General features: G+C 47.6%; 2 protein-coding genes across 4 annotated transcripts; both read left to right on the forward strand.

The window, feature by feature from the left end:
• Positions 1–1,264: 1,264 nt before the first annotated feature.
• ALDOA (aldolase, fructose-bisphosphate A) lies at positions 1,265–13,583 on the forward strand. Of its 3 annotated transcripts, none has more exons than XM_053259828.1 (9): positions 1,265–1,422; positions 7,701–7,826; positions 7,971–8,182; positions 9,111–9,165; positions 9,289–9,449; positions 10,248–10,331; positions 10,514–10,688; positions 12,161–12,360; positions 13,156–13,583. In XM_053259828.1, exons 2-9 carry the CDS (start codon positions 7,715–7,717, stop codon positions 13,249–13,251), a joined length of 1,095 nt encoding a protein of 364 aa, XP_053115803.1. In that variant the 5' UTR covers positions 1,265–1,422; positions 7,701–7,714; the 3' UTR covers positions 13,252–13,583. The 3 variants fall into 3 exon arrangements, with proteins under 3 accessions (XP_053115803.1, XP_053115805.1, XP_053115804.1); XM_053259830.1 differs by having other exon boundaries at positions 1,288–1,422; positions 7,706–7,826; XM_053259829.1 differs by lacking the exon at positions 1,265–1,422 and adding an exon at positions 6,629–6,765.
• Positions 13,584–15,766: 2,183 nt separating this feature from the next.
• Positions 15,767–26,140, forward strand: PPP4C (protein phosphatase 4 catalytic subunit). The gene is made up of 9 exons (XM_053265176.1): positions 15,767–15,928; positions 17,501–17,606; positions 17,939–17,990; positions 18,109–18,159; positions 18,258–18,359; positions 18,498–18,671; positions 18,864–18,990; positions 24,035–24,224; positions 24,631–26,140. Exons 2-9 carry the CDS (start codon positions 17,509–17,511, stop codon positions 24,758–24,760), a joined length of 924 nt encoding a protein of 307 aa, XP_053121151.1. The 5' UTR covers positions 15,767–15,928; positions 17,501–17,508; the 3' UTR covers positions 24,761–26,140.
• The last annotated feature ends 917 nt before the right edge of the window (positions 26,141–27,057 follow it).

Genomic DNA, 27,057 nt, shown 5'->3' on the forward strand with positions numbered 1-27,057 from the left:
TCCGGTTCTTGACCTAACAACATTATTAGCATATCCAGAATGTTCATACCCGTCATATTATAATATTTAGAGGCTAGACTAAAGATGATCCTTTGCTGTGTTCTGCATATCACCTTGCCATAAATCTAGATATGACAAGGCCGCATTTCAGAAAGTGAAGGCAGTTTTTCAATGAACGGTGTGGGCAGTCATGTTGTCATTTCCTTAAAAACCTTTCTGTTGTGGGCATCTGTAGAACAATACCTAGACAGAAACTGCACTTCCAGTGTGATGATAGGGAGATGTTGGAAGTTGTGCACACAGTGTATTGGCTGACACAACCCGTCCACAAGGAAGCTTTTGTTCATGCCAGCTCTTGTTCTGTGCCTTACCCCAAGGCACAAATTACATAACGTAAAATGAGAACACCTTTTTTCGCCTGACAAACCTCAGAGGATGCATCTCTGCCCACCTCACAGTGGTGCAAGACCAGCTTGAAAACAGTCTGGATTCTGGTTTTGAGACCCCTCTGGATTCTAACTGTTGTGGCCATTCCCCCCACCCTCCCCACAACTAATACCAACCGGAGTGTGTAGAACTTCTGTGCTCACAATGATAGCAGGCTTGGTGAGACTGTGACATTTATTCACTCATTTCACTGCAGCAGGGGAATTGCTAAATCTGCCCCCCTCCCCATGTTCTAAATGTCAAGAGCCCACTTTTTAGGGAACCAAATTGCCCCACCGCACCAAATTATCAACAACCACAAACATTTCACAGGTTTTTTAGCTCCTTAAACCGGCAACTCTTGTGTGCTGTTGTAGTTCCTCCTGGGGGACAGCAGATGGCACTCTACCTCTACTCCTGGGGTAGGGGCAGGAACCAAAGCCAAGTGGCTTCCTTAAGTTGCAAGTGAATGTTGAGCAAAGGAGATCCTTTGGGGATATTGCCCAACAAGGAGAGTGGAAGTAACTTCATTTAGGCTTTCTGTTGGAAGGGGAGGATAGACGTCCTCTGGGTTTAGGCTCAGAGGCATCCTGCTAGTCATCCCAAAAGGTTGATCTAAACATAAAGTTGAGACAAGCTGCAGGTTAATACTAAGGGGGCACGGTGTGGGGGAAGGGGGCTGCTGCTGCTGGCTGGAATGGAGCCACACTTGGGGCGGGATGCCCCACAGCTCTCCCAGGCCCCAGCCCCGTGACTCTCTAGCTGTTCCTTGCTCTTCAAAGAATGTCAAGGGCCTCGCGTTTCACATTCTCAGACCCCAAGGCCTAAATTTAGCCAGCCCTGCAAAAGGCCAGGGGTCGGAGAGAAGGTTAGCACTGCCCCTCCTGCCTGCTGGCCTCCCCTTCTTATAGCCCAGCCCCTGCCTCTGCCTCTGCCAGTCACCCAGCGCCCTCCGGAGCCGTCGTGTCCTGCCAGAGCCCCCCCGCTACACCCACGGTATGTGGGAAATGGAAGCGAGGATGGAGCCAGGGTGGATCAGTGGGGTGGGAGAAAAGACTGGCCAGAGGAAGGGTCCATGGGAAAGGAGGGACACAGAGAGGTGGAAGCCTGCAAGGGATGGCCAGCAAGGCGGGGAGGGGAGGGGAGGGGAGGGGGCGGAGGACACGCAGATTGCCCTGGCCACGGAAGGGCTGATCATCGTGATGTGGGGCCTTGCATTTCTGTGTCTGGGGCATCCTATGAGTGTACTTTTCCTTTTTATATAATATATATGCTAAAAATACACTCTTTCTATTTGGAGAAGAGCCAAAAATGGGTACTGCATTCTGACTGTTTAAAAGCCTGTCTGGGTGATAGTGACCGTTTCTGTTTGTTTTTCCCCCCTTCTGTAAAGTCTGCTGGCTGCTGGTCTGAGAAACAGCAAAGTGTGGGGCTTTTGTTAGTGTCCCCCCCGCTTCCCCCACCTCCTTGACCATCCCTCTACTTTAATAGGGGCGAAGCCTCCAGTCCTCATTGCCCCCACCCATGTTCTTTGATGCGTTCAGAAGCAGAGCGGAGCTGTGGACACCCTGCCATCTTACCCTTCACAGTTGTTTCCTCTGGCTGCTGTAATGACTTGCAAAAATCCTCCTAAGCCCCTGGTATTTGGGCCACAGGAACAGAAATTGTGTGTGTCTCAATCCTTCCTTTGCCACTGCTGGTTGTCCAATCTGTGTCCTCTCTGTAGGCTGGGTGGGGTGGGGTGTCTCTGGCGTCTTCCCATTGTTGTTCTGGTCCTCTAGACTGTAGCTTCCCTTTGCTGGCACCTCCTCTGCTATTTAACTCACTTCTGCTTCTTAATAACCTCCAGGTCTGCCTTCCGCTTCTGCCTTGTCTGCAGGAAGCAGTTTTTACAAGTCCTGCTTCAACAAGCTCCTGCTTTTCTTGCATCAGAAACTTGAATGTGAAGTCTATGTTGAACGGAATGTATATTTTGATTTTAAAATCCTGGCCCCAGCTTTCTGTCCTGCATTAAAACACTTATATTCCAAATTAAACAATGTCCCCAACATTATTTGCATTCTCGATTAAACATCATCACTTGTGAAAACACTTTTAACTTGAGATTATGAGCCCTCTCTGGCCAGGAGCTGCATCCTTGAGGGGTACAGCAGAGCACCAGTTTAACACTAGTTTTAAATTTATTGTTTTAAATAGTGGTAGTTGCTTGGGGAGAGTCTGCTTTGCTTTTGCAAGTGTCACTGTATTATGGCAGTCAAGAATAGCTTCAGGTCCTAGGGGCCCAAGAGGCCAAGCTTCTTGCTTTGTTTTTTACTCTCCTTTGCCGGCTGAGCTGCTACCTCTTTCTACAGGGGTGTGTAGAATGAGAGTTTCTGTGTGTTTTAATAGTTATCTGCCAGCAGAAATGTAGCAGGCCAAGCTTTCTCTAGCAAGGGGAAAGCTTCACCTTCTACTTTCTTGCACAAGGGCAGCTGTTAAAAGCACAGGAACCCTTCCAGTCACATTTGGCAATCTGAACTTTGCCTACACTTCCCTGCCTTGTATTTGTGGGCGTGTTAATTTCAGTGGTCAGGGAAGGTAGGAGGCTGACTGCAATATTGTTTTAAAAGAACCCCACTCAAGTAATATGAACTATATAAGAACCTTATAAGGGTGGGCAGTAGGAAAAGTAGTGTGGTAAAAAGTGTGATTTATTATGGTCAGGAGAAGAGGCTCCGCAGAAGTGGGACAGAGCACATAGCAGCACTGCAGCTATGCATAGAGCTGCCTCCTCCCCACTTCCTGCATGTCTTAACAAATGCATGGATGTGCAGAAATCCAACAGGTGAAGTTTTTCCTTGAGTGGAGCTGGAATGGTGGGGAAGCATCACCTGTTGAATGCCTGCCTGCCGTGTGCAGCTATTAGACAGAGAGGCCTCGTATGTGGTGGTGGGAGGTGATGATCATAGTGGTTGTGTGAAGGGGTCGTGGTGGGGAGAATAGAGAAAGGCCTGCGGTGCGGGAGGCGGGACCGCCAACTGGAAAGACTCGACTGGGACAGATCCTAACAGTTTAAGCAATTAGTGCGCTTAGTTCTGTCAGGGAGCCCTCATCCCCTTTCCTATAGGCAGCTGGGAGGGTAAGGGGAGGGGGGGGGGAAACCAACAAAAAAGGGCTACCTTCTACCCCCTGCCGCCTGCTACGTGCCTTCCTGCACAAAGACCAGTGACTCAGCTGTTACCGTAATCATTCGAAGAGAAGTTCTGCCTAGATTCCGGGCTGAGCTACTTTGTAAGGAAGGTTCTGGATGGGGAGTTATGGCAGAGATAGGGGAGGAGGTGTGGGTTGCAGCCCTCTGCTACCCTGACCCCACAGGTGTCTGGCCTTTTCTCTCCCATCATCAATCAAATAGCAGCTGCTTTTCACCTCCTAGGCGTGAGGGTGTTATATAGCCAAACATTCCCCACCCAGGGCCTGCGCAACCCTCTAGTATCCCTGTGCCATTTGCTGCTTCGTAAAACCGGCCCTAGTCAGCCCCAGATGCCAGCAACCTTCTGCTGATCCAGTCCAACAGAGGCACTTTAAATGTCCATCACAACACTTCTTCCCTGTCCTCTCTCTGTCATGCTTAACTGTACAGTCTTTTCGCTAGGTTGATTAGTTAATTGCAGCTTGGATCCTCAGATGTTTTTGGACTACAATTCCCATCATCCCCTGCCACAATGGCCAGTCCCCTGATCAGGTTCAGGTTTTGAGTTCAGCGTTCCTGTTTCACTATCCAGCTCTTGGTATTCTTGCCTTCCGTGGCGGTTTGGCTCCATGGCTCCCCATCCTCCCGCCCTTCCATACCTTTGTAATATCTGCCAACTGAAAAGAACATGACATGCACCTGATGAAGTGGATCTAGGCCATGAAAGCTCATGTTTAAACATGTTAGTCTTTTAAGGTACCACAAGACTGTGTTATGTCACTGTCGATGTGCATTAAGGAGCACCCCCCCACACCTTGTAAATACAAAATGTATTTAAAGCACAACCAATGTGCATTGTGTGCTTGTGGGTACATCCCCTTAGCTGCAAGGCTGGTTAGTTACAGAGAAAGGCAGGTGAGATGAGCTTAACAGAAAAGTCAAAGAAGTCAAGCCCTCTGCCTTTTAATGCCAGAGCTGTGTTATGCATTTTTCTCCAGGGGGGTCAGCAAAAAGCATTCTGTGCATGCTCAGAGACACTCTTCTTAGTTATTACTTTACAAGAGCAGAGCAGGTTTGGGGAAGGCCCCATTCTGACTCAGGTTAAGCTCTAGATGGGCTCCAAAGTGGTTCAGTTGATATCTTGGTTTAATCAGACAGCTGGGTCGGGTAATGAGATTTGAGTCACGATTGCAAAGACTCTCCCCACCTTCCTCAGCATTAGCCGCTAGGTACCCCTGATGTGTTTGCCATGTGACCTCACTCACTGTTGAAAAGCATGGGGTGCACAGGTGGCAACATGTTGGCAGAGCCACAGTGCTGTAGACCTCCTGAATGGGGGGGCCCCCTGTGACCTCCAGCAGAGAAGTCACAGATCCTGCCTTGCAGCTTTTGCAGGTGAGTCAGAATCTGGGCTTCCCGGATTCCCAGCCTTTGTTTTACTGAACTAGGATTCTGGTCCTTAAGATGGTTCCTTAGGTGTTAAATGAGTCAATTTTAAATGGAACACACTTCCACCTCGACATGCTTCGGATTGCAGCCTTCCACAGATATCGCCGGCATCCTGGGTTCTGTGCTGCAGCTGCTTCCAGTCTGAAAATGAATTCCTCTCTTTGCTTGCAAGCTACCAGTTCCATCTTATCTCTCGCACACACCTCTCACTCTCTTGCAGAATCAGCTCCATATGCCGAAGCCCCTCTTTTTGTAACTAAGCCCAACACTCATGGGGTGGGGATCCAGAAATAGCTCTGTGTCCTTCAGAAAAGGACAGAGGAGCTGGAGGAGGGGGGATCGGGTGTCCCCTTGAAAGGTCACTGCTGAAACTGGAGTCTGGAAGAGGATGTAAAGGGAAAAGACCCATGGAGCCACTCATTTGGCTGATTCCCCTCTCCCCAAGACATACACTGGAGGGGGGGGGATTCCTCAGTCCTCAGAAAGACTAGCATGAGTGAGTGTATTCATCTTATCAGAAAACAGGCCAGCACATTTGATCCTTCTGCTACTAGCAATCAGGATGCTTAAAACTGGATTTTTCTGTGTGGTGCATGCATGGTATGTGTATAGATGAATGGAGATTTTAATTCATTTATTTTATTGCAAATGGGAGACTAGATTTTGTTATACGGTCTTCTGCTAGGCTGAAATGCTGGAGGAGCTCCTGAGAGGGGTGATGAGATACAGAATCAGGGCTGTCCTTAGGACACAGTGAGCAGGGCAACCACCCGGTCCCCTCTTTTAACCCCCATTAGAATTAACTGAAAGGGGCCCCCACACTGACTGATTTGCCCTGGACCCTGCACCCTGCCAGAATACAGAAATATCCGTGGATTTTATTTTCCTTGCTACTCTAATCAGTTCTCCTCCATTGATTGCCATTTTAGTCCCCTGCTAACTGGGCAAAGAGGCACCTTTTACCGTGGTGATTCTCTTTATTTAGCAGGGGGAGAGTAACTGGTCCTATCCACGCCCAGCACAGGACCTCCAGTGACTGTTGCTGGTGTCTATCTTCTTGTTGTTGTTTTTAGAATGTGAGCCCTTTGGGGACAGGGAGCCATCTTACTGATTTATTATTTCTCTGCGTAAACCGCCCTGAGCCATTTTTGGAAGGGAGGTATAGAAATCGAATTATTATTATTAACAACAACAACAACAATAATTTTCGCCCTCATCATCCCAGCAGCATCCTTGATGCACACTCACCATAGATAACTAATTTATTTTTCCTGCTGCCATGCAGCCCAATCCTATTATCGGAAATAAGTCCTACTCATTTCAGTGAGCCTTGCATCCCAATAAGCGGGTGTAGGATTTTGTATTGAATTTCGACACATGGTCGCCAGACAGGCCGCGTGAACGGAATCTCTGTCTCTCCATGCTGACTCAACCGAGTCGGCTCGGCCATCACGCTGCGCTTATAGTTGCCTTGCCTTCTATTGAAATAAATACCTCCCTCCGGCAATTTGGGGGAAGGACTCGGGCCCTTTAAGTCTTCTCCCTTCCCCCTCCTCGGTGAGTCAGTTTCACACCCTTTTCCGCCTGGCTGGGCTGCGTGACGCTGCTGGGGTTTGGAACACTGAGGTTCCGAGCGTTCGATTCTAGAGCCTCACTTTGCTTGCGCGCATTCTAGCTGTCGCTTGTTTTCGCCGCTCGGAGAGCAACCAGGTTTGATTTTGGTACGCGCGCGCCGCGTTCGTCCAGGGGAAAGAGATCGGTGGGGCAGCCATCCCTAGTTTTAGAGATCCGGAGCTAAAGCGAATGTTCTTTGGGGCGATTGGAGAGTTGTATGTGCGGTTCCTCCCCCCCCCGCATTTTATAAAACGCAGCAATGGGACTTTGAGATTGATAAAATGGAGACTGTAAAATGTGAAGGGGGAAGGGAGAGAATGCGCCGCGTGGTGGTGGGGGAAGCCGCGGATGAAGTCACGTGGTGAAGCTTCGGTGCAACTGTTGCGTCGGGAGCGAGGAGACACTTTTCCTACTATGGAAGGAAGAGGCTTATAATTCCCTATCGTAAAAATCCCGCTCTTCTTTCCTCCCCCGCCCTGCGCCCGCCGCCACGTTTTCTAGTTTCTGCTTTCGCGCTCTCTCTCTGTTCTCTACTGCAGACTAGGAAAGGGGTTGGGGCTTGGGGGAGATCTTGGAAGCATCGCTGTTGAGGAGGACAGGAATCGATGAAATACGGGCTGAGGGGACTTTAAGGGTAGGGATAAAAAGTGGTTTCTTCTTGTCCTTGAAATGTCCTTCGCATGACTTAACCTGTTGTATACTGGATGAATATATACTCTCAATGTCTTTCTTTCTTTTTTGCTGGCTTTTACAATGGGAATCCCTCTTGACCTCAGTGGGAATCCTCTGGTGTCTGTGGCCACAGGGAGGGGCAGAGCTGTCGAGTTCTCCTCTTTTTCTCTCTGTCTGCCAGCCCTTTGCATACACACCAAGGTCATTGGTCTGCTGTGCCTGGGTATCTCCTGCAGACCATCACCTATGCAGGAGCAGGGAGGCAAGGAGTAGGGCTTCCTGGGAGAGGAACCAGGGGAGGGCTTGGGGTACCACCATCACCACCACCTAATCGCCAGCAAGGCTATTGACTCCTCCCTGTCCTCTCTAGTTTAGTTGCTCAAGATGCCTCACCAATACCCAGCCTTGACTCCTGAGCAGAAGAAGGAGCTGTCAGATATTGCCCACCGCATTGTGGCAACTGGCAAAGGCATCCTTGCTGCTGATGAATCCACTGGTAAGAATTGCAGATGGGGAAGCATTGGGTCGAGGTGGGTAGATGGGTGGGTAGAACCTAGAGAGAGACGGCGGGGCAGAGGCCAGGTATGGGGAAGGGGCTGTGGGTCTCCAGTTGACCAATGTCCTGTTCTCCACCTCCCAGGCAGTATTGCCAAGCGCCTGAGCTCCATCGGTGCCGAGAACACGGAAGAGAACCGTCGGTTCTACAGGCAGCTGCTGTTCACTGCAGATGACCGTGTCAACCCTTGCATTGGTGGCGTTATCCTCTTCCACGAGACCATGTACCAGAAGGCTGATGATGGGAGGCAGTTCACCAAGGTCATTAAGGACAAGGGCGCTGTTGTTGGCATCAAGGTAAGCACAGTATATGCTGAGACCCTCCTGGAAACTGCCACTGTTTTCAGTGCCGGGGAAGGAGGTCTGGTTCTACTTACTGGTGATGCCCATTCAAGAAGACTAGATGACCTTGTAAAAGATCACATGAGGGCGGGGTGGGGAAGGAGCCCTTAATAAGCAAGATCTGTAGGAGAACTGAGATTTAAGGGACTCTCTTGAGAACTGTTTGTGACTGGGCTGTTGCTTCAGGAATGCACAGCTGATGGCAGCTCTGCATTTGAGTAAATGTAATATGTGAAGAAAATTCCTAATGCCCACGTCTTGGCAGGCACCATCTTAGAAGAAGCATTCTTTTCTGTGTGAGACAGAAGGAGGAATACTTCTTTTAAGCTGGCCAGCCATGTGGAGTTTTTTTGGTAATTTTATTAAAAATGATTCAGTTAATTCTACCCAGTTGAATTTTAGGCAGTTTTTAATCACTTCTTAGTCTAACTGATGAATGGATTCAAATGTTGCAGTTCTAGTTCATTCTTCTTATTTGCTGTGTTAATTCAAGCGGGTGAAAGCAGAGGAGGCAAAGATGTCATGCAGGAATAGAACAGGGGTTTGGTGATATTCTGCCAGGTACATGAATTAACACCATTTATACTGTGTTTATCTAGATCAGGGTGGGCAAACCTTGCCCTTTAGATGTTGTTGAACTACAACTCCCATCATCCCTCAACAACTGGAGGGCCAAGTTTGCCCACCCCTGAACTAGATTAAGAATTTCTTCTTGTTTCTGAACTCCGTCACTGCTGCAGATTGATATACACAGTGGTGGAGGAAAAATTGGATCTAGTCTGATAAAATCTTGTCCCCTGATAAGGATTTTCTAGGACTGTGACTCAACAGAAAAAAAAAGAAATGACTGGTGTATGGCTTGATCAGCTTTTCCTCCCCACAGGTAGACAAAGGTGTTGTGCCTCTTGCTGGCACTAATGGAGAGACTACCACCCAGGGTGAGTATAAAGCCTTGGAGAGGAAGCAGAACTAGTGAGGGAAGCTTGGAGCTCAGATAGCAGTTGAGGCTCTAAGGTTGTTGGACTCAAAAGAAACCTGTCAACCACCTTTTACCTGTGCAGGCCTGGATGGCTTGTCTGAACGCTGCGCTCAGTATAAGAAGGATGGCGCTGACTTTGCCAAGTGGCGCTCCGTCTTGAAGATCACTGCAACCACCCCTTCTCGCCTGGCCATCATGGAGAATGCCAATGTGCTTGCTCGCTATGCCAGCATCTGCCAGCAGGTGGGTACTGCAAGGGGGAAGGGGGGCAACACTTTAATGACCCTTCAGCTGCTACATTGGGGTGGTAGTCCATATAGTAGTCCATGTTTCTACTGAAGTACTGGGGGAATTGCACAGTGGTAGAGCCTGTAGAACAGGCCAAGTCTGGTCTCTGTCAGACCCAGTTAAAGGTTTTTGTGTAGCAGAGATTGGAAAGACCTCTGCTTATGATGCAAGAGTGTTGCCCACCAGAGTAGACAGGACTAGGCTAGATGGACCAGGGGACTGACTCTGTGTAAAAGAGCTTTTCATTTGGGTCACAGTTTGGCCACAGAGAGCTGTGTCTCACAAGGCACTAGTGTTGAAATTGCAGTTTCATGTTCTTCACCTGAGACTGCTCTGGGAAATTACCCAAGGACACCCAGTATCTTCACTTTGCCCGTGGGTGGAGATGGCCTCCCACAGCTGCAGTACCCATGTGTTGCTGCAAGAGGGCACCACATAATTTAGCAACCCAAGCATGCCATTGCAAAGTGTCCCCAACATGTGGAATTTCTGCCTAGGATACACTTAAAAGTAGGAAGGAGTAAGAATACTTGGGCACTTGGTTCACTGCTCTCAACATCAGGTGGGATGATGCAGCAGGTTGAAACATGCCTTGCCTGAATTGCTGGCGTTTTAAACGTGCAGTTAAGTGTAGGTCGTACTCGGCATTATTCCTTCATTGCAGTTTAGGATCTCTTTGGTTTTTTTAATCGTCTGTTTTGTCATTTGTTTGTGGGTTCTTACACTTTGTCTCCAACTATCTCTTACCGCCAGAATGGGATTGTACCTATTGTGGAACCTGAAATCCTCCCCGATGGTGACCATGACCTCAAACGCTGCCAATATGTGACAGAAAAGGTGAGAAATGAAGTGGGAGAAGTCTGTTGGAAAAGGAGGGGCTTAATTGACTAAGCAGATGCGGACTCCTTTAGGAAGATGAGGCAGTGGGAGGTGGGCTTCTGGCCACTGGTGTGAACAGGAAAGATCAGATCCCAGCAAAGCTTCCTGGGGCTGACCTCTGCCCCTTCTTCCATGCACAGGTTCTGGCTGCTGTGTACAAGGCCTTGAGTGACCACCACATCTATCTGGAGGGGACCCTGCTCAAGCCAAACATGGTGACTCCTGGTCATGCCTGCACCAAGAAATACAGCGCTGAGGAGATTGCCATGGCAACCGTCACCGCACTTCGTCGCACTGTGCCCCCAGCTGTGCCTGGTAAGCAATGGAGACCCAGAAACGCCCATCATTCCCTGCCCCGATAACACTATAAATCTCAGATTCATGCATCTTCTTGGCAATGGTGGTAGCCTGGAAAAACCACTTGTATGGTTGGTCTTCTGTGGCATGGTGGTATCTGGAAACTACCCTGCAGTTTGGCCCAACTAGGTGGCAACTATGGAGTGGGTAGGTGTTTTTGGGTGGCCAAGATGTTGCCAAGATGATGTATGGATCTGGTCAAAGAATCTACCTCAACTGTCTCTCTTTCTGGCTCTTATGTGCTGGAAAGATTATCCTATTTGGAACACAGCCCTACCTCCTTCTTCAAAAGCCTTCTCTTCAAGTTGAGCTTCAAACCTGAAACTGAAGGTTAGGCTGATGATTCAGGATATAACTTATCAATGTGTGGCACAGGTACCCCTACCAGGGCTGCTCAACTTTGGCCCTCCTGCAGATGTTGGCCTACAATTCCCATAATCCCTGGCTATTGGCCACTGTGGCTGGGGATTATGGGAGTTGTAGTTCAGAAACAGCTGGGGGGCCCCTAATTGAGCAGGCCTGTCACAGGGGGTATGGGGGAAGGGAAAGAAGCCCAGTGAGGAGGATGGCAAGAAGAGTGCCTGCTGGGTCTCAACTGCTGGTCCTCGGATTAGGACTACCTAAGAAGCTACCTAATGGCGCAGCGGGGAAATGACTTGATTAGCAAACCAGAGGTTGCCGGTTCGAATCCCCGCTGGTATTTTTCTCATACTATGGGAAATGCCTATATCAGGCAGCAGCAATATAGGAAGATGCTGAAAAGCATCTTCTACTGTGCGGGAGATGGCAGTGGTAAGCCCCTCCTGTATTCTACCAAAGACAACCACAGGGCTCTGTGGTTGCCAGGAGTTGACACCGACTTGACGGCACACTTCACCTTTAAGATTAGTCTTGGGCTCTTTCTTGGTTTTGCTCCTCCCTGCCTCTTAAAACATTGGCAGACAGCTTGGTGTGCCATGCAGTGTCTAGCTCTTCATATTTTCTAGCAATAATTTGGCATGCTGCACTCTGCGTGGCCCTGGGTTCAACCCTCTTAGCTTTGGCCAATATCCTCTCTCTAGCCCAGATACATCCTCAAAGAAAGGCTGCATACAGGTACCGAGACTCTACCACATCCGATCGGACATCCTTCATAGCATGGCCCTATGTACACAGCTGCTATTCCATATGACACACATTTTGGTAAATAATCCACTGGAAAACTGAGGTGGTACCCCTCCCCCGCAGAAGTTAGGGGGTACGTGCTACTTAGATAGAAAAACATTGATTCAGAAAACAGAAGTAGGAATAAAATATCCTAATTTCTATTCTTAACATTCTCCATCAATCTCCTGTAGTGAAAACTATCCCCCTGCTGTTGCTTAGCTCTGCCTTTCTCAGAACTTATATCCACTACAGAAAGTAACCTTTTTTCTCTCTCCTGTTCATAGGCATCACCTTCCTGTCTGGTGGCCAAAGTGAGGAGGAGGCCTCCATCAACCTCAATGCCATCAACAAATGCCCCCTGCACAAGCCATGGGCCTTGACCTTCTCCTATGGCCGTGCCCTACAAGCATCTGCCCTCAAGGCCTGGGGTGGCAAGAAAGAGAACCTCAAGAATGCCCAGGAGGAATACATCAAGCGTGCTTTGGTATGTCTTGCCTAGGCCCCCACACCCTTGGGCGCAGGAAAGAGATGAGTAGGATCTAGCAGATCAGTGCAAGGGGCTGGATATCCACTGTGGATATCCATTCAGTCGGGGGTCCTGTTTGTTGGGGAACTAAACTACATGCAAGTCCTAGGGAGGCACCGAAAAGCTTTTAGGGTATAGTTAGGAACATAGGAAGCTGCTGTCTATGGAGTCAGACCATTGGTCCATTTAGCTCAGTATTGTTTACACTGACTGGCAGCAGTTTTCCAGCCCTACTTGGAAATGCTAGGGATTGAATCTGGGACTTTCTGCAAACAAAGCAGGTGCTTTTGCACGGTGCTAGGGCCCCATCCCCATGCAATAAGGACTAAATGCAGCATATTTGACTGGTGGGAAAGCAGATTCTGCTGGGAACAGGAAGAGGTTTGTTAAATCTTTAAGAAGCGATCAGTCACACCTGACATTAGGAGCCAAGGCTTTTTTCAGTCTTTTGGGCAAAGCATAGATTGGGAGTGGGTGGAATGGGGGAAGAATTCTGAGTGCTAGCTTGTGTTGCTGGGAACCAGGTCCCTGGAGTTCTCTCTCTAGATACAGGTGAGCAAGGATACATAGCAGAGGGTGGGGGTGGGTCTCAGTGTGTTGGGAAGGGGAGCTGGGAACTCAAGGCCCTAGCCCCTACTCAGGAATCCTAATCGAGAACCAACAGACTGGGTTGGGAGTGGTGACTTGGAGAAATAGGATCTGTGGCTTTTCTCTTTCTTTTGAGACTCTGACTTTCCCCCTTTCCTTTCACAGGCCAACAGCCTTGCCTGCCAGGGCAAATATGTTTCAACTGGCCAAACTGGAGCTGCTGCCAGCGAGTCCCTGTTTGTTTCCAACCATGCTTATTAAAATCAGGGGCTTGGTTTCTCTGTCTGCTCTCACTTTTGTTGTTGCATTGTGCCTGAGCTCATGTGGTGTGTACTGTCTTCTCTTCACCCCTCCCTTTTTGCCAGCTTCTTTGGCAGGGAAAAGTGGAAATCTTCCCCATCCTTGCCTTGAAAGCATCTAGAAGTCTGGGCATGTTCCTTCCTCTAATCCCCCCACCTTTGTGTGACTCCTAGCTTTTCCCCTCTGGTGACCGACACTCCTGGTCCATGGCCAAAACATCAAAATATCTCCGGAGCTGGGATACCTGACTCATGGACCTCTAGAAATAAAGAGAATCTATTTAAACATTACAAGTGCCTTGGTTCTGTTTGTTCTCCTAAATAATGTAAACGTCCTAGGAGCATGACCTCTTTCTCTTCCCCGTCCTGGAATTGGGGAGTCTGTGTTCAAGCTTTTCTCTGTCATAGGCATTGGACTGTATGTTGCCAAAAGAGGAGGAGCTGCCTTCTGTCGGTAGACCCCTGTGTAACTTGCCCATTTAATGTCCAGTCTGACTGGCAGTGGCTCTCTGAAGGCAGGTGTTTTTTCCTTGCATACCACTGTGCAAGAGTAACTGGAGAGAGCTGAGGCTTGACCATGTACACTATTAATGTGTTATGGTCCTTCCTCTTTGAGAAGGTCTAAGTCTCCCTGACCAAGGATTTGAGAAAAATATTAGTGAAGACTAACCTGTGTAAGCTGCAACTTGTTGAGTCAGGGCAGTTAAACAGGAGGATCTGCTGTCCAAAGCAGCAGTTGTTAATCTTTGCATAAGGTGCACGGCGGGGGGAATGTTGTGTTAAGCAGGTATATCCACTCAGAGAAAAAATTAATAAAAGCCCTATTTGAGCTGTTTTTTCAAAAGGATTAGCTAGAGCCCTGTAGGATAAGAAAGTCACTTGTAATAGGAACTTAAGGATGAACCACAAGAGATGGAGGCCTCTACAGTGCACTAGCTGCTCCTATGCTAGAAAAGGCAGGAACAATTGCTGGTACTTTAAAAACAGCAACAACAAAAAAACACCTTACTAATCTGACCTTTGTTGAAGGATATTTCTTACAGAATATAGATTGGTGATTGATCACCATTTACAAGGTGGAAATAGTGAATGGATCACAATATTATTGAGAACATCCTTCCCTAATAATCACACCAATAGGATCAGGAAAGGAAACGTGCACTCCAGTCTGTGTTGACTCCTGGTGACCACAGAGCCACGTGGTTTTCTTGGTAGAATACAGGAGGGGTTTGCCATTGCCTTCTCTTGCACAATGTGAGATGATGCCTTTCAGCATCTTCCTATATTGCTGCTGCTAAATATAGGAGTTTCCCATATTCTGGGAAACACACCAGCTGAGATTTGAACCAACGGCCTCCTGTTTTCATGGCAGGTTGCTTCCCTGCTGCACCAACCCTTTGCTGATCCAGAACTGTCTGTCATATAAGTGATAAATATACAATAGTTTGAGCTCAGCAGCATGGGGAAAAACTATTTCCAGGGTTTTGGAAAGAACAATCTTAGTTCCATTGGATATGTCCTGCTAGCTAGAAGGATCTCTGTGCCAGATTCGAAGAGGGTTGTGTGACTTCTCGTGTAACAAGGAAGATGCAGTATTGCCCCTAAACACGAGTGTTTCCAGTGCATAAAGGCTGACAAAACTGGGTGGACAAAATAAATTCCTTCACAATAGTGTCTGAACACCCGTTCATTTTGCTATCATCTGCGTGCAAATCTCTACATTTTTTCTCCACAAGACCAGCTGCGGCGTCTCATTCACCCCACACAGAATGAAAGACTGTCCTAATCAGAATGCTTCAAGGGGAGCAATTAAAAGACTCGAGTGGCGAACGCCTGGCGGGTATTTATCGCCAGCCTATTTCTATCCACCCATGAAATTGCCCTTAAAACGATGGGGTGCGGGGGCCAATCGGAGGCTTTCCAGTTGTATTTATGGCGCCAGCAATAAAGAGTTGTGGTACTACCAGAACTGAAAAGCTGCAGCTACCCCCTCATCACTCTAAGCCCCCCTACTCTACTCCCCCCCCCGCACAGAGCCCCCACAGTAAAATAGAACTAAGGACCATATCGCTCAAAAGAGCCCGTCTTTACGTCATTTCCGGTTGCCCTCTCTTGCTGCCCTTAGAAAGCTGCCGCTTTCGCCCACACTATTACGTCACATCCATACTAACGTCTTCGGCCTCCACCTCTTAGAAGTGTCTATATCTTCGTTCGACATTCCTAAATTATGGGGAAACGCCCGTATAGTAAACGCAATATTTTATTTTTTAAAAATCTGAAACGAAATACGTTCCTTATACCCTCCCGTACATTCTTTCCGCCCTTACCCTTTCGCCACTGCCTACTGCGGCGGCGGCTTCTTGAATACGCCCCCCCGTGTGAGGAATCTTCTTCCGCCCTTTCAATAAGATATGCGTCACTTCCTCTGACTTAAAGTTCCTCCCCTTCGACAGCACCGTAGGGGAAAGGTCGTCCCGCCTCCTGCCGGTCTTCTTCCGAGAAGGAAGCGGAAGTGACGCGCGGAGCCCAGGAGTTGGTGGGAGAGCCGGAAAGCGAGAGGGGGAGGGGCCGGGCCCGGGAGCCGCGGAGCTGCCGCCGCCGCTGTCGCTGTCTCTACCCCTGCCGCCGCCGCACCCCAGGTAAAGGCGATCTTGGTTTTCACCCGCACGCGTGAGGCCCCCCTTCCACCTTTTTGTTTCCTTCTTCTCCGGTGTTTGGGGGTGGGAGGTTCTGGGGCCCCAGGTAAAGTTGGTTGCTATGGAGACAGGAGCTCGGTGGGGTCAGGAGAGCAGCGAGGAGGGCTGTCAACGGTGGGATCCAGTTTAGAAGGAGCCGGGGGGACCTGCAAGCGAAGCGTCCGGGGCTGAGGGGACCTGGGAGAGCTCTGGGAGGGGAAGGCTGCTGGCAAGGGTCGCGGTGCCCTGTAGAAGGGTGCTGGGCGTGGGGGGGGAGCGCTGGTGGTCACCCAAGTTCAGGGCAAGGTTAGCTCCGGGAGGGTGCAGGCGGCTCTTGAGTAGCAGGGGAGGGGGGGGAAGTGCTGTGGCTGCTGTTGGGGGCAGGGAGCAAAACAAGCCCCAGGTTTTCTGCTGGTTTTTCTCTTTCACCTGCCTCATGTTTTGTTTGAGAGGCTGAGGACTTCCAGGTTTAGTACCCAAAAAGAGGATGATGATAGAAAGAGGATGGTGATATAGGATCAAAGAAGGCCTGTGTGCTGTGTTGTGTGTCAAGAGTTGGGTACCAGTTGGGGAGACTGGTAAGGGGAATACAGAAGCTCTGGTGTTGCTGTGGTAACAGGAGGGAGTTGGTCGTGTTCTCTCTCTCTCTCTCTCTCCTCTCTTTTTGGCTTTACTTCCATCATTGTTCCTCCATTTCATCTGCTTTATCTTGTCACGCTCTCAAAATTATTGATATCTTTGGGCAAATGAGAGAGGCTGGTGAAGTGGAGGTCTAGATGTGGGGATAGGATGAAATGACTGGCTATAGACAGCTTTAAATAAGGAGGGACTACATCATGCACACTCCCTCTATCTACTTTTTAAAAAGCAGAGCAAATTTTTTAGCAAGTGAAACAGACAAAGGTTCCTTGAGGACACAGTGTAATGATTACTTTTCTTGGTAACAAGACACTCTTTCTCCTTTCCAGTCTATATATTATCTTGTGTTTATAAGAAGAGCCTATGACTGGGGTGCAGTTTGCATGATCTGCTGATAAGCTTTGAGATTACTTGTGATACTGACAGTCCTGTTTCGCAGAAACCACTTTCCTTGGTTGTGTAGAAAGTGTGGGTTCTTCCTCACAACTGTAGAGAGAGAGATTTAAAATTCATTGGGAAAGATGTGGAGGATATCTTGAGCTCATTTTCACTTTTTTCTTTCCTTAGCTGCCTTAATGGTGATGTTTTGGCTGCTTTTGTGTGATATAGGAAGTATTTCCCAGTTCTGCTACAATTTGGAAAGGGTGTAAGAGGATCCTCATATAGGTTGCTGGGTTACATCTCTCTTGATATTCCTCTTGTTCCTTCCTGATTATTGGGCAGTAGTTAGAAAATTAAACCTGGGATCAGAATCCTAGTAGCAGTTAGCTTTTATCCTCATCCTTTCTGAAGGGGAGACTTCTTGAAATGTATTTAGCTCTTTTATGCTGTCAAAAATGTATTGGCATTGGCAATCATATTTTCTGGTGGGATTGACCAGAATTCTGCTCCTTGCAGGGGGCAAGATGGCTGAAATCAGTGACCTTGACCGCCAGATTGAACAACTGCGGCGCTGTGAGCTCATCAAGGAGAGCGAGGTCAAAGCCCTCTGTGCCAAGGCCAGGTAAGAGTTGGAAAGCATCTCAAGGACTGGGAGATGCATCTGATAGTGCTAACTGGGCAAAGAGGCACCTTCTTAAATGTGGTGAGTCTCTTTGTTTAGTAGGGGGAGAGCAACTGGCCCTATCCACCCCAGCACAGCATCCCTCCAGTGGCTGTTGCTGGTGTCTATCTTATGTGTTTTTTTAGATTGTGAGCCCTTTGGGGATAGGGAGCCATCTTCTTTGTAGGTTATTTCTCTTTGGAAACTTTTGTGGAAAAGCAGTATATAAATCTGTCATTATTGTGGTGGTGGAATGACTTGAGTATAACACATCTGTTTTTTCCTCTCAACAGAGAGATCTTGGTAGAGGAAAGCAACGTCCAGAGAGTAGACTCACCAGTTACAGTGAGTCAGGATTTTGTGCGTCCCTGAGGATGTTCACTGATACTTTGGGACTAGGGTGGTGGTAGCCATCTGAACTTATCTTCTCCCCATAATCCCTGATGCATGTTTTCTTCTCCAGGTCTGTGGGGATATCCATGGCCAGTTCTATGACCTTAAAGAGCTCTTCAGGGTGAGTCTTGCCACACCCACCAACTGTAGAATGCCCTACTGTAGCTTTTAAGATCTTGTGATCAAGTTCTTTACCTGCCCTTTCTCTTCCTTCTACAGGTGGGTGGTGATGTGCCTGAGACCAACTATCTCTTCATGGGAGATTTTGTGGACCGCGGCTTCTACAGTGTCGAAACGTTCTTGTTGCTACTGGCACTCAAGGTTAGAAACCCCTCTCAGAAATACAGAAGTTGTGACTGCCAGGTTTCCTGAATAGGCTCTACTTGACTTTAAGAGATCTCAGGGGATCCAGGTGATAACTTGTCTGTAGTCTTAACCTGGCGGCCCTCCTTCTTACAGGTCCGCTACCCTGATCGGATCACACTGATCCGTGGCAACCATGAGAGCAGACAGATCACCCAGGTATATGGATTTTATGACGAGTGCCTGAGGAAATACGGCTCTGTCACAGTGTGGCGCTACTGCACTGAGATCTTTGACTACCTCAGCCTCTCTGCCATCATTGACGGCAAGGTGAGCACAGGGACTGGACTGTTAGGTTTTTGGCGCTGCGCACTGAGTTCAGTGATTAAAGTGGGGTGGCAGCAGCCAAGGATTTGGGGATTTTTGGTGAGGGAAGGGAAAAGCAGTGGGTTAAGGCTGCAATTTAGCTAGGACCTTCTAATATGAAGCTTTCTTAATGCATATGTTTCTTTCCTGTGGTAGATCTTCTGTGTCCATGGTGGCCTGTCCCCCTCCATCCAGACACTGGATCAGATCCGGACGATAGATCGCAAACAGGAGGTTCCCCATGATGGTCCCATGTGTGATCTTCTGTGGTCTGACCCTGAAGGTATAGTTGTCATGGGGGTGTGAGTATGTGTATCTATTTACTGTACCTAATATCCTGCACTTTTGGGGACCCCCAAGGTTTACATACATGATGAAAAAGCAATAAAACATAAAATGACCATAAAAATAGTGTAAACCCACAGCAAACAGTAGCATTACTGCAAACATAAACCTGAATAGCTAGCAGTAAACAGCTTTTGGGTCTTGATGTTTTCTTAAATAACCACACGTTTACTGCTGAAAGGTGAGCAGTTGCTGGGCTAGGTGAGGCCTGCCTCAGGTAGGTGATCTGTAACTGTGGTGCCGTGACTGAAAGGACCCTCTTTTACGCCCACTTGCCTCACCTCTGAAAGTGGAGGAACACAGAGCAGGGTCTCTGGGACGATGCAGTTCTTCAGACTTCTTGGCCAGCATTTTGAGTTTGACCCAGTGAAGCTCAAATGAAATCAGTTAGATTCTCTGTCCAACGAGCCCCAGTTAGTTTGGTTGCTAAATTGTGCATTGGTTGTAGTTTCCAAGCACATAGGAACATAGAAAATTGCTTATACCACGTCAGACTCTTGGCCTATCTAGCTTAGTATTGTCTACCTTGACGGGCAGCGGCTCGCCAAGATTTCAGGCAGAAGTCAGTCTCTCTCCTTCCGCGCCCCACTACCTGGAGATGCCAGGGATTGAACCTGGGACCTTCTGTATGCAAAGCAGATGCTCTACCACTGAACTGTGGCTCCATAGATATTCCCCTTAAGAGGAATATCTTACCTCTGACTGCTTGCATGTAGTCACCCATCCAAATGCAAGCCAGGAAGATTCTGCTTAGCAAAGGGGGAGGAGCCAAGATGGTAACCAGTTAACAGCTTAATTCTGGGCTCCCCCTCCCCCCACCTCCTGAGTATGCCTTCCAAGGGCTTGCCTCCCCACAGGGGGAGGAAATGATCTCATGAGAGCGCTGCCAACAAGAGTCTGGCCAACGATAGTAAAGAACACACTGGAAAGAAGAAACAAATCAAGATCGATGCCTTCCTCCCCGCTCAGAGGCGACAGCGAGAAATGTGTATACCAAGAATAGATTTATGGCTTGGCAAGGAGGCTGCTCCACGCAAGCCAGTTATTAAACAAAGTGCGTCCAAGCTTTCTCAGAGGGCTGCTCTGAGCAGCTCCCTAGACCGGAAAGATAGGGCCCCGGCACTTTCCAGCTACACATCCTGCCCCTCATCTGATCTCGTCACTCAACAACTCAGCGATATCAGCATTATCTTAGCAGATTCCCTGATCACTATTCTCAGACGGATAAACATTATTACTGGAAAATTAGACAGTCTGAGGCAGGCTTTTGACCAATCTATAGCCCAGGACCACCACGGGGTTAAAAACATCAGAGCGTGTCGTCACTAACCCCCGACCAGCCCCTCCCTTCACATCTGTCTCCATCTCGTCAGGCCTCTTGGGAATTAATAACCAAGCAAACTATCGGCGAGTGCTTCAAAACAATCAGAGTGTCCTTGAAATTCCTCGTAGTGCTCATCATAGATGGACAAACCACAAGGAGATTACTTGCTCTCTGTCCTACCTCAAACTCACAACCAGAAAAAATTGGCTTAATCTCATTCTTCTTTCTGCCTGCTCGTCCACATTTCAGAAGGCTATTTCTAACCTTTCAAAATGCAGCTCTGGTGACAGAACTGACACACCAGCCACATTACTTGCTTTTTAATGGCTACAAACTTATTCGTGTTTTTGCAGACCCTGTAATTAGAGATCTTCTCTCTGGTCAAGAGATTAATAGCCCTACCATCAAACAAATTAGCCCCAAGGAAAATAAATCTCCTAGCTCTGGCAAAGCCAAGCAAGCTACCACCAGTTTGACTGGGGAATCCCAACTGCATAAAGCCATTCAGGATGAACTGAATCACCTTGACAGCGACCCCTTCTCTGACACCTTTACCGCGTTAATCTCTCCAGATGACTTGACTGAGTCACAGGAACCTCCAACCCACCCCGCAGAGATCTTCTGCCAGGGAGGCTTGACGTCAACAGAGGTGGGTGCCCAGGAACTTGTAAGTGCTGCACCTGCTATCTCCCTTCAGGACTTAAGCTTGCCCCATCATTCATGTGCAGATCCATCAACATCACAGGATCCCCTCATACAACCTCTGCTTTACAGCTCTACACAATGACACCCAGTAGACCAACATAGTTGCTCACTTATCGTGGAATGTCACCGGGTGGGGTTCCTCTGTCACAGAGCCTTCTTTCAGAGACTATCTCACCTGGCATGATGATATTCTGATCCAGGAATCCTGGACAACTGGGTAGTTATTACTCTGGATTTCACTCCTATACGCTTAGAGGGCAGGCTATGGCAGATGCAAAGGCGGCCTGGGTGTGCTTGTTGCGTCCTTTCTGTGTGCATCCTCAAAACTGCTTCCACCACTCAAGCAATATGCTATGGCAGTTCTGATTCAATTCAGCCGCTGCGAACTGTTGATAATTAACATTTCTCTCCCTCCACAACGGAGGAAGCTACAGGTCAGATCAATGTGGGCTGAACTTGAAAACTAGGTAGCAGACCTCCTCCTCTCCATTCCTAAGGCGCATGCGGTGATGGGTGGTGATTTCAACGCTAGGCTGGGTTCTGATGACCATACCTTATACACTTAACAGAGGGCCTATCCACCCAACTCTGAGGCTGACAGTCTCCCTCTTATCTGCCTTTCAAAGGACCAGAGGTCAAATTATGTGGGTCTCTGCCTGTCTAATGACCATCAGACTTGACTTAATTTTGAACGGCTTACTTGAAAATGACCATCCCGCCGAATTCACCTATCTGGCTGGCAGCTCCAGAATGACCCTGATGGACTACTTTATCACTTCAGGGAACCTGCTCCCTCTGGTGGGGAGATTTGAGGTTACCCTCAAATTTGACAGTGATCATCTCCCAATTTTGCTCCTTTTAAAGCCCTTCATTCACCAGTCCCACACAGAAAATCATTATAATTGCCCCACCCTATCCTTAGTGGGAGGAGCATATTGCTGTGCTAAATGGTCCCCACAGCTAGATCAAGTGCTGCTAAGTGAGCTATTTGCCTCTGACCACCTGCAGCGCATTTGATCATTCCTACTAACGACCTTGCTGGTGTGCTCTTGGAGTTCTATGATGCCCTAGTCCAGGAACTACGGCAGCTCTTCTCTCATAAGAACTGTGAACCACATCAGCAGGCATCCAAGTAGTGGTTTGACAAGGACTGTTACCACCAAAAAAGCTCTTTCCACTACCTATCAAGTCTATAAATCTAATTCTAGACTGCTGGCCATGTAGAATCTCCTTCAGCAGAAAAGACAGTACAAAGTCCTGCTGGCTTGTAAGAAAAAACATGCCACAAAAGATGCCTGGATGGGTCTCATTCAGGCCATTAGATCCAAATATTCTGCCATGTTTTGGCATCTTACAAAGCACTCTTCCTGCTATGGTCTAAACCACTTGGATTGTCACATTCACCCAAGGATCTGGGAGAAATACTTTAATGACCTATACAAAGACCCTGCTATATCTTTGTGGCTCAGGGCCAATCAAAACTACTGAGCATGTTATGCTCTGCTGTTTGTTCTATAGAGACATTCGCACCCTTCTTGTCCTTCCATTGCTAAGCAAGTATCCAGGATGTTCAAGCCAGTTCCTTGCTGCTCTCTTAACTCTTAAGTCTGCCATCACATATAGCGTCGCCAGGCACTGTGTGTCTGCGATCAGCATTCGTCGACAGATGGAGGTTATCGGCCTCAATCTGATCCTTGATGACTTAGGTGGGCTTTGCAATTGCTCACTCAGTACTGATTCTATTTATTTGATTTATTTATTTATTTATTTATATACCGCCCTTCCAAAATGGCTCAGGGCGGTTTACAAAATAGAAAGACCCACACTCCTCCCTTCTTTCTTTCCTTATAGCATGGCTGTTATCCATTTTTATTACTCAGGCTTTTATGTGTTTATCCTCTCATGTCTTTTAATCTTTTTACATCCATTTTTATGCCCCCCCCTTATGTCTTCTATGGACTATTATGACTTTTCGGGTGTTTATGCCCTCATGCTTCTGGTGTACCTTTTAGTATTTTTAGTATTAATATGTACCTTAAGTACCGTTCTGTATGTAATTTTTAATCTGCTCTCACTTTTAACATGTAATCACCCTTATACTTTATGCTAGTCTATGACCATAATAAAGACTGACTGATTGCTTAGCAAAGGGGGCAGTTCACACTCCCTACTGCAAGACCAGCTCTCCTTTCCCCCAAAGCACTTTTCAGGGGCACATTCCATGGAGAGTGTCCAATGGTATTTGAACGTGGATGTTACCCTAGCATGAATGACTGGTAATGTAAAGGGTTGTAGTTGTTTTTATTCCAGAAAAGATGTAAGAAGTGAGGCTGTAATAGCAGGACATAAAGGGGAGCAGGGCAGGTGTCTTTCATCTCTAGAAAATGTATAGTTTGAGAGAAGAGTTATCCCTTGGATTCTGGTTTAAAACTGCTCTAGATGGCAAAGAGAGGGTGGCTGTTATCGTGAGGGTCCCAATCACCTTCACTCTGCCCCTTTGAATCACTTCTGTACAAGAAACTGAAGAGATCGTAATAGTTCTGAGCATTCCAGTGGCTATTAAATGAATTTTTCTTGGATTTTAGATCAACAGTATTGTGTCAAGTGGACTGAGAACCATATAGCTTTTGTGCCTTGTACGCCTAATTAGTGACTGAGTGAACCAAAGGAACAGTAGAACTCTGGGTCCACCACTGATGTAGATCAGTGTGAGCTGTGCCTGTTTCCCCCACCCCCTGTTCTTGCTAAGACAGTGGTTAGACGAGACGTTTGCAGTGGGGTGGCGCAGCAGACTTTTTGGGAGGCTTTCTATAGAATTCTCCCAGATGTAACTGCTAACTGCTGACCTGCTTTTTGCACTTTAAATCTGCCAAAGGCTGCCCCCTTCATCTTGATCATGCCTAATGTTTGGTTTCCTTATATGTCATGAACGCTGCTCTTATTCCTCTTGCAGACACTACAGGCTGGGGAGTGAGTCCTCGAGGTGCTGGCTACTTATTTGGCAGCGATGTGGTGGCACAGTTCAATGCGGCAAATGACATTGACATGATCTGTCGAGCACACCAGCTGGTCATGGAGGGATACAAGTGGCACTTCAACGAAACGGTGCTCACTGTGTGGTCGGCTCCCAACTACTGCTACCGGTGAGGAGACGGAGGGATGGGGTGGTGTAGGATTGGTGAGGAGGTACTCTTGGCCTAGGGCTGTGTACCATTTTTTAGCTATATGGAGTCTAGAAAGAATTAGGGCAGCTAATAATAGTAAAAATAATAAAAATAATAAAACGTATTTTTATACTACCCAAAACTTACATCTTTTAGAGTCTTGGTAGGCAACATTGGCTCTCTAGCTGTTGCTGAATGACAACTCCTATCATCCCTAGCCACAATGAATTGTCACTGACAATGATAGCAATAGCAATAGCTGGAGAGCCAAGGTTGCTTATCCCTGGTCCAGGTTCACATTGAGATGTCTTGGCAGAAGCTTGGGAGGTGGTGGTGATGACACCAGAGTGCCTAGTTTGACCCTTTCCCTCTTCTCTGCCTGCAGCTGTGGGAATGTGGCAGCCATCTTGGAACTAGACGAACACCTTCAGAAGGAATTTATCATCTTTGAAGCAGCCCCTCAAGAAACTCGGGGCATCCCATCTAAGAAGCCTGTTGCGGACTACTTCCTGTGAATGTTCCTCCTATCTCCCCCTGTGCGGCTTCTGGTTTCTATTCTGACTAGGGTGGGCAGCATTTTTTCCAAATTTGGCAGGGTTCAGGTCTCTTTCTCTCCCCCCACTTCCCACTCCATGCCCCTGGCCCAATAAATCCTCCATTCTGGATCCTTTAGTCTGAAATTGGCCATCTTTCCCCAGATTGCTGTTTCCCAGCCAATATTTGTCTTTTGAGGGCTGCCCTAACTTTTATTCTCCATCTAAAAACACTTCTTGGGGCTTCTGGTCACTGGAGAAACACAGAACTAACTCTCTTGCTCCAGATCATGCCATGCAAAAAAATCAGCCCAGAAATAGAGAAAAGCTGTAGACCTTCAGGATTCACTGGCTTCATAGAGTGTTGATAGCTTCCTTGTCTAACTCTCTGGCTCATCTGCAGTGCATCTCTACCTGCTTGAAGGACTGGAAACTTATACAAAAGTATTGGATAGAGAGAACTGGACTCAGACATGCAGATAAACCAGTGGCAAAAAAAATTATATATCTGAAATTTAAGGGGGCTAAATCTCTGGATTGTTCCTCTGCTTCTGTGCCACTTAGGAGTTAAACCAGGAAGCAACTTTCTGGCCAGCTGACCTTGGAACTCTATGGGTTTGGTGCCATTCCATAGCATTTAAGCAGAGAACAGGAAGTGCTTCAAAACTTGCTGTAACTGGTTGCTGGAAGACCTGAAACGGTGGTTTCTTGGCACTTCAGTGTATCGTCTGCTTAAGCCATCTGGTATAGTTTGATCTAGATTAGGAAGTGGTTGCTCTGTGTGCCGCCTCCTCTCCTCCCTGCTTTCCTCCTTAAAAGCTTTCTGGCTAGTCTCCAGTTTGTTGCACCAGAAAATCTTGACCATGCAAAAATTAGTAATCCTTCAGATCACTGGAGGATCCAAGTACTCTGTGGAATCCATTCAACTCTGGTTGATGATGGATTTATTAAATCCTTCCTTGGCAGGGCTGTATCTAGGTTCTACTCCTCCTTGTCCCCCTTTCCTGGGTGGGGAGACTGGGACCACATCACGCTAATAACTTTGACCAATGAGTGTGGCCTCTTTCCCCCACTCTGACATCCTGCCCACTGAGGGATGGTGTATCCAAATCCCATCCATCCCCTCGGGTCAAAGTTCTCCACCCCATTCCCTTTGTTCCTGTGAAGGGGTACTCCTGTCCAGAAACCTACTTAGAGTTAGAAGGAGGGAACTTCCTATTACTTTTCCTGTGTCTAGGAGGAGCTTTCCCTTCTATCTCCCATGATTTGTCTCTTGCTCTAATTTTATTTTGTTTTCATTTTGGTTTTTTCCTATTGACAACTTTTAGATAAAAAATTCTAATAAAACTAAGAAAAAATTGACATTTTGTACATTGCACGTTTCTCTTTTCACATGGGTGCAAGCAGCAAGTGTGCTGAACACTGTTATGATCATGGGTAGAGATGTCTAGCCTAATCTGCACAGATAGTCTCTCTGCTCCGCCTTTCTTGTTATACTCCTAACCCAGGGCTTGACAAATCCCAGGCATCAAGGAACCATGACACCTAAGCAAGGCTAATTAGAGGTAGTTATTTAATAAAATCTTGTTCCAGGCAGCCCTTTTCTGTTGAACTTGTAAAGAGGACGAAGAGAAATCAGTTTATGCTTCCCCTCCAAAATATCACTAGCTCTGGTAATTTTGTCAAGTGTCCATTTTCGGACTCCAGTATTTATGGGCTGGCTTCTATATCTAAAGAAAACTTGTCAAGGCCTGTCCTAACCTTGGGTCCTGTAGAGCTATATAGGACCCTATAGCTTGGGTCCTATAGCGAGAAGAAGGTAGTGTTTTGTGCTTTCAATATAGGGGGCAGTTTCTACCTTTTATAGTCCTTAAGCTAGGTAGGGTGGGAAGGCATAGACAATCTTTGTGGCCTTGATCATGCCACATGGTATCTATGGAACTTGATACTTAATGTATTATCTGAGAATTTCTCTTTTTAATGTTTATAAACTGGTTTCTAGTATACTTGGAGCTGCTGTTAAAGGCATGTGGTTGTGACACACAGGCATCCTACTGGTGTTTCCTGTTCTTGATTGATTGTTGTGCAAATGTCATAACTGAGAACATCTGCCCTGATTTATTTATTTCAAAGTGTCCTGTTGGGAACCCTGGAAAGGACTGCTCAAGTTTCTTCAGATCCAAGACAAATCAGCTAGACTTTACTTGGGTGGGGCCGGGGGCGGGGGGAGTGCAGCACATGGAAGTCATTGGAGCACAGACCTAGCTTTGTACACACCA

This window comes from Hemicordylus capensis, chromosome 6, assembly GCF_027244095.1.
Source record: "Hemicordylus capensis ecotype Gifberg chromosome 6, rHemCap1.1.pri, whole genome shotgun sequence".
NCBI lineage: Eukaryota > Metazoa > Chordata > Lepidosauria > Squamata > Cordylidae > Hemicordylus > Hemicordylus capensis.

What these genes read in the sequence shown, in the direction of transcription:
- ALDOA (XM_053259828.1), top strand. Translation starts at nt 7,715, where the DNA reads ATGCCTCACCAATACCCAGCCTTGACTCCTGAGCAGAAGAAGGAGCTG. An exon ending in GCGCTGTTGTTGGCATCAAG is followed by an intron (nt 8,183 to 9,110) that starts GTAAGCACAGTA and finishes TCCTCCCCACAG; the next exon opens with GTAGACAAAGGTGTTGTGCC. An exon ending in ATGCCAGCATCTGCCAGCAG is followed by an intron (nt 9,450 to 10,247) that starts GTGGGTACTGCA and finishes TCTTACCGCCAG; the next exon opens with AATGGGATTGTACCTATTGT.
- PPP4C (XM_053265176.1), top strand. Translation starts at nt 17,509, where the DNA reads ATGGCTGAAATCAGTGACCTTGACCGCCAGATTGAACAACTGCGGCGC. An exon ending in ACCTTAAAGAGCTCTTCAGG is followed by an intron (nt 18,160 to 18,257) that starts GTGAGTCTTGCC and finishes TTCCTTCTACAG; the next exon opens with GTGGGTGGTGATGTGCCTGA. An exon ending in TCTGTGGTCTGACCCTGAAG is followed by an intron (nt 18,991 to 24,034) that starts GTATAGTTGTCA and finishes TTCCTCTTGCAG; the next exon opens with ACACTACAGGCTGGGGAGTG.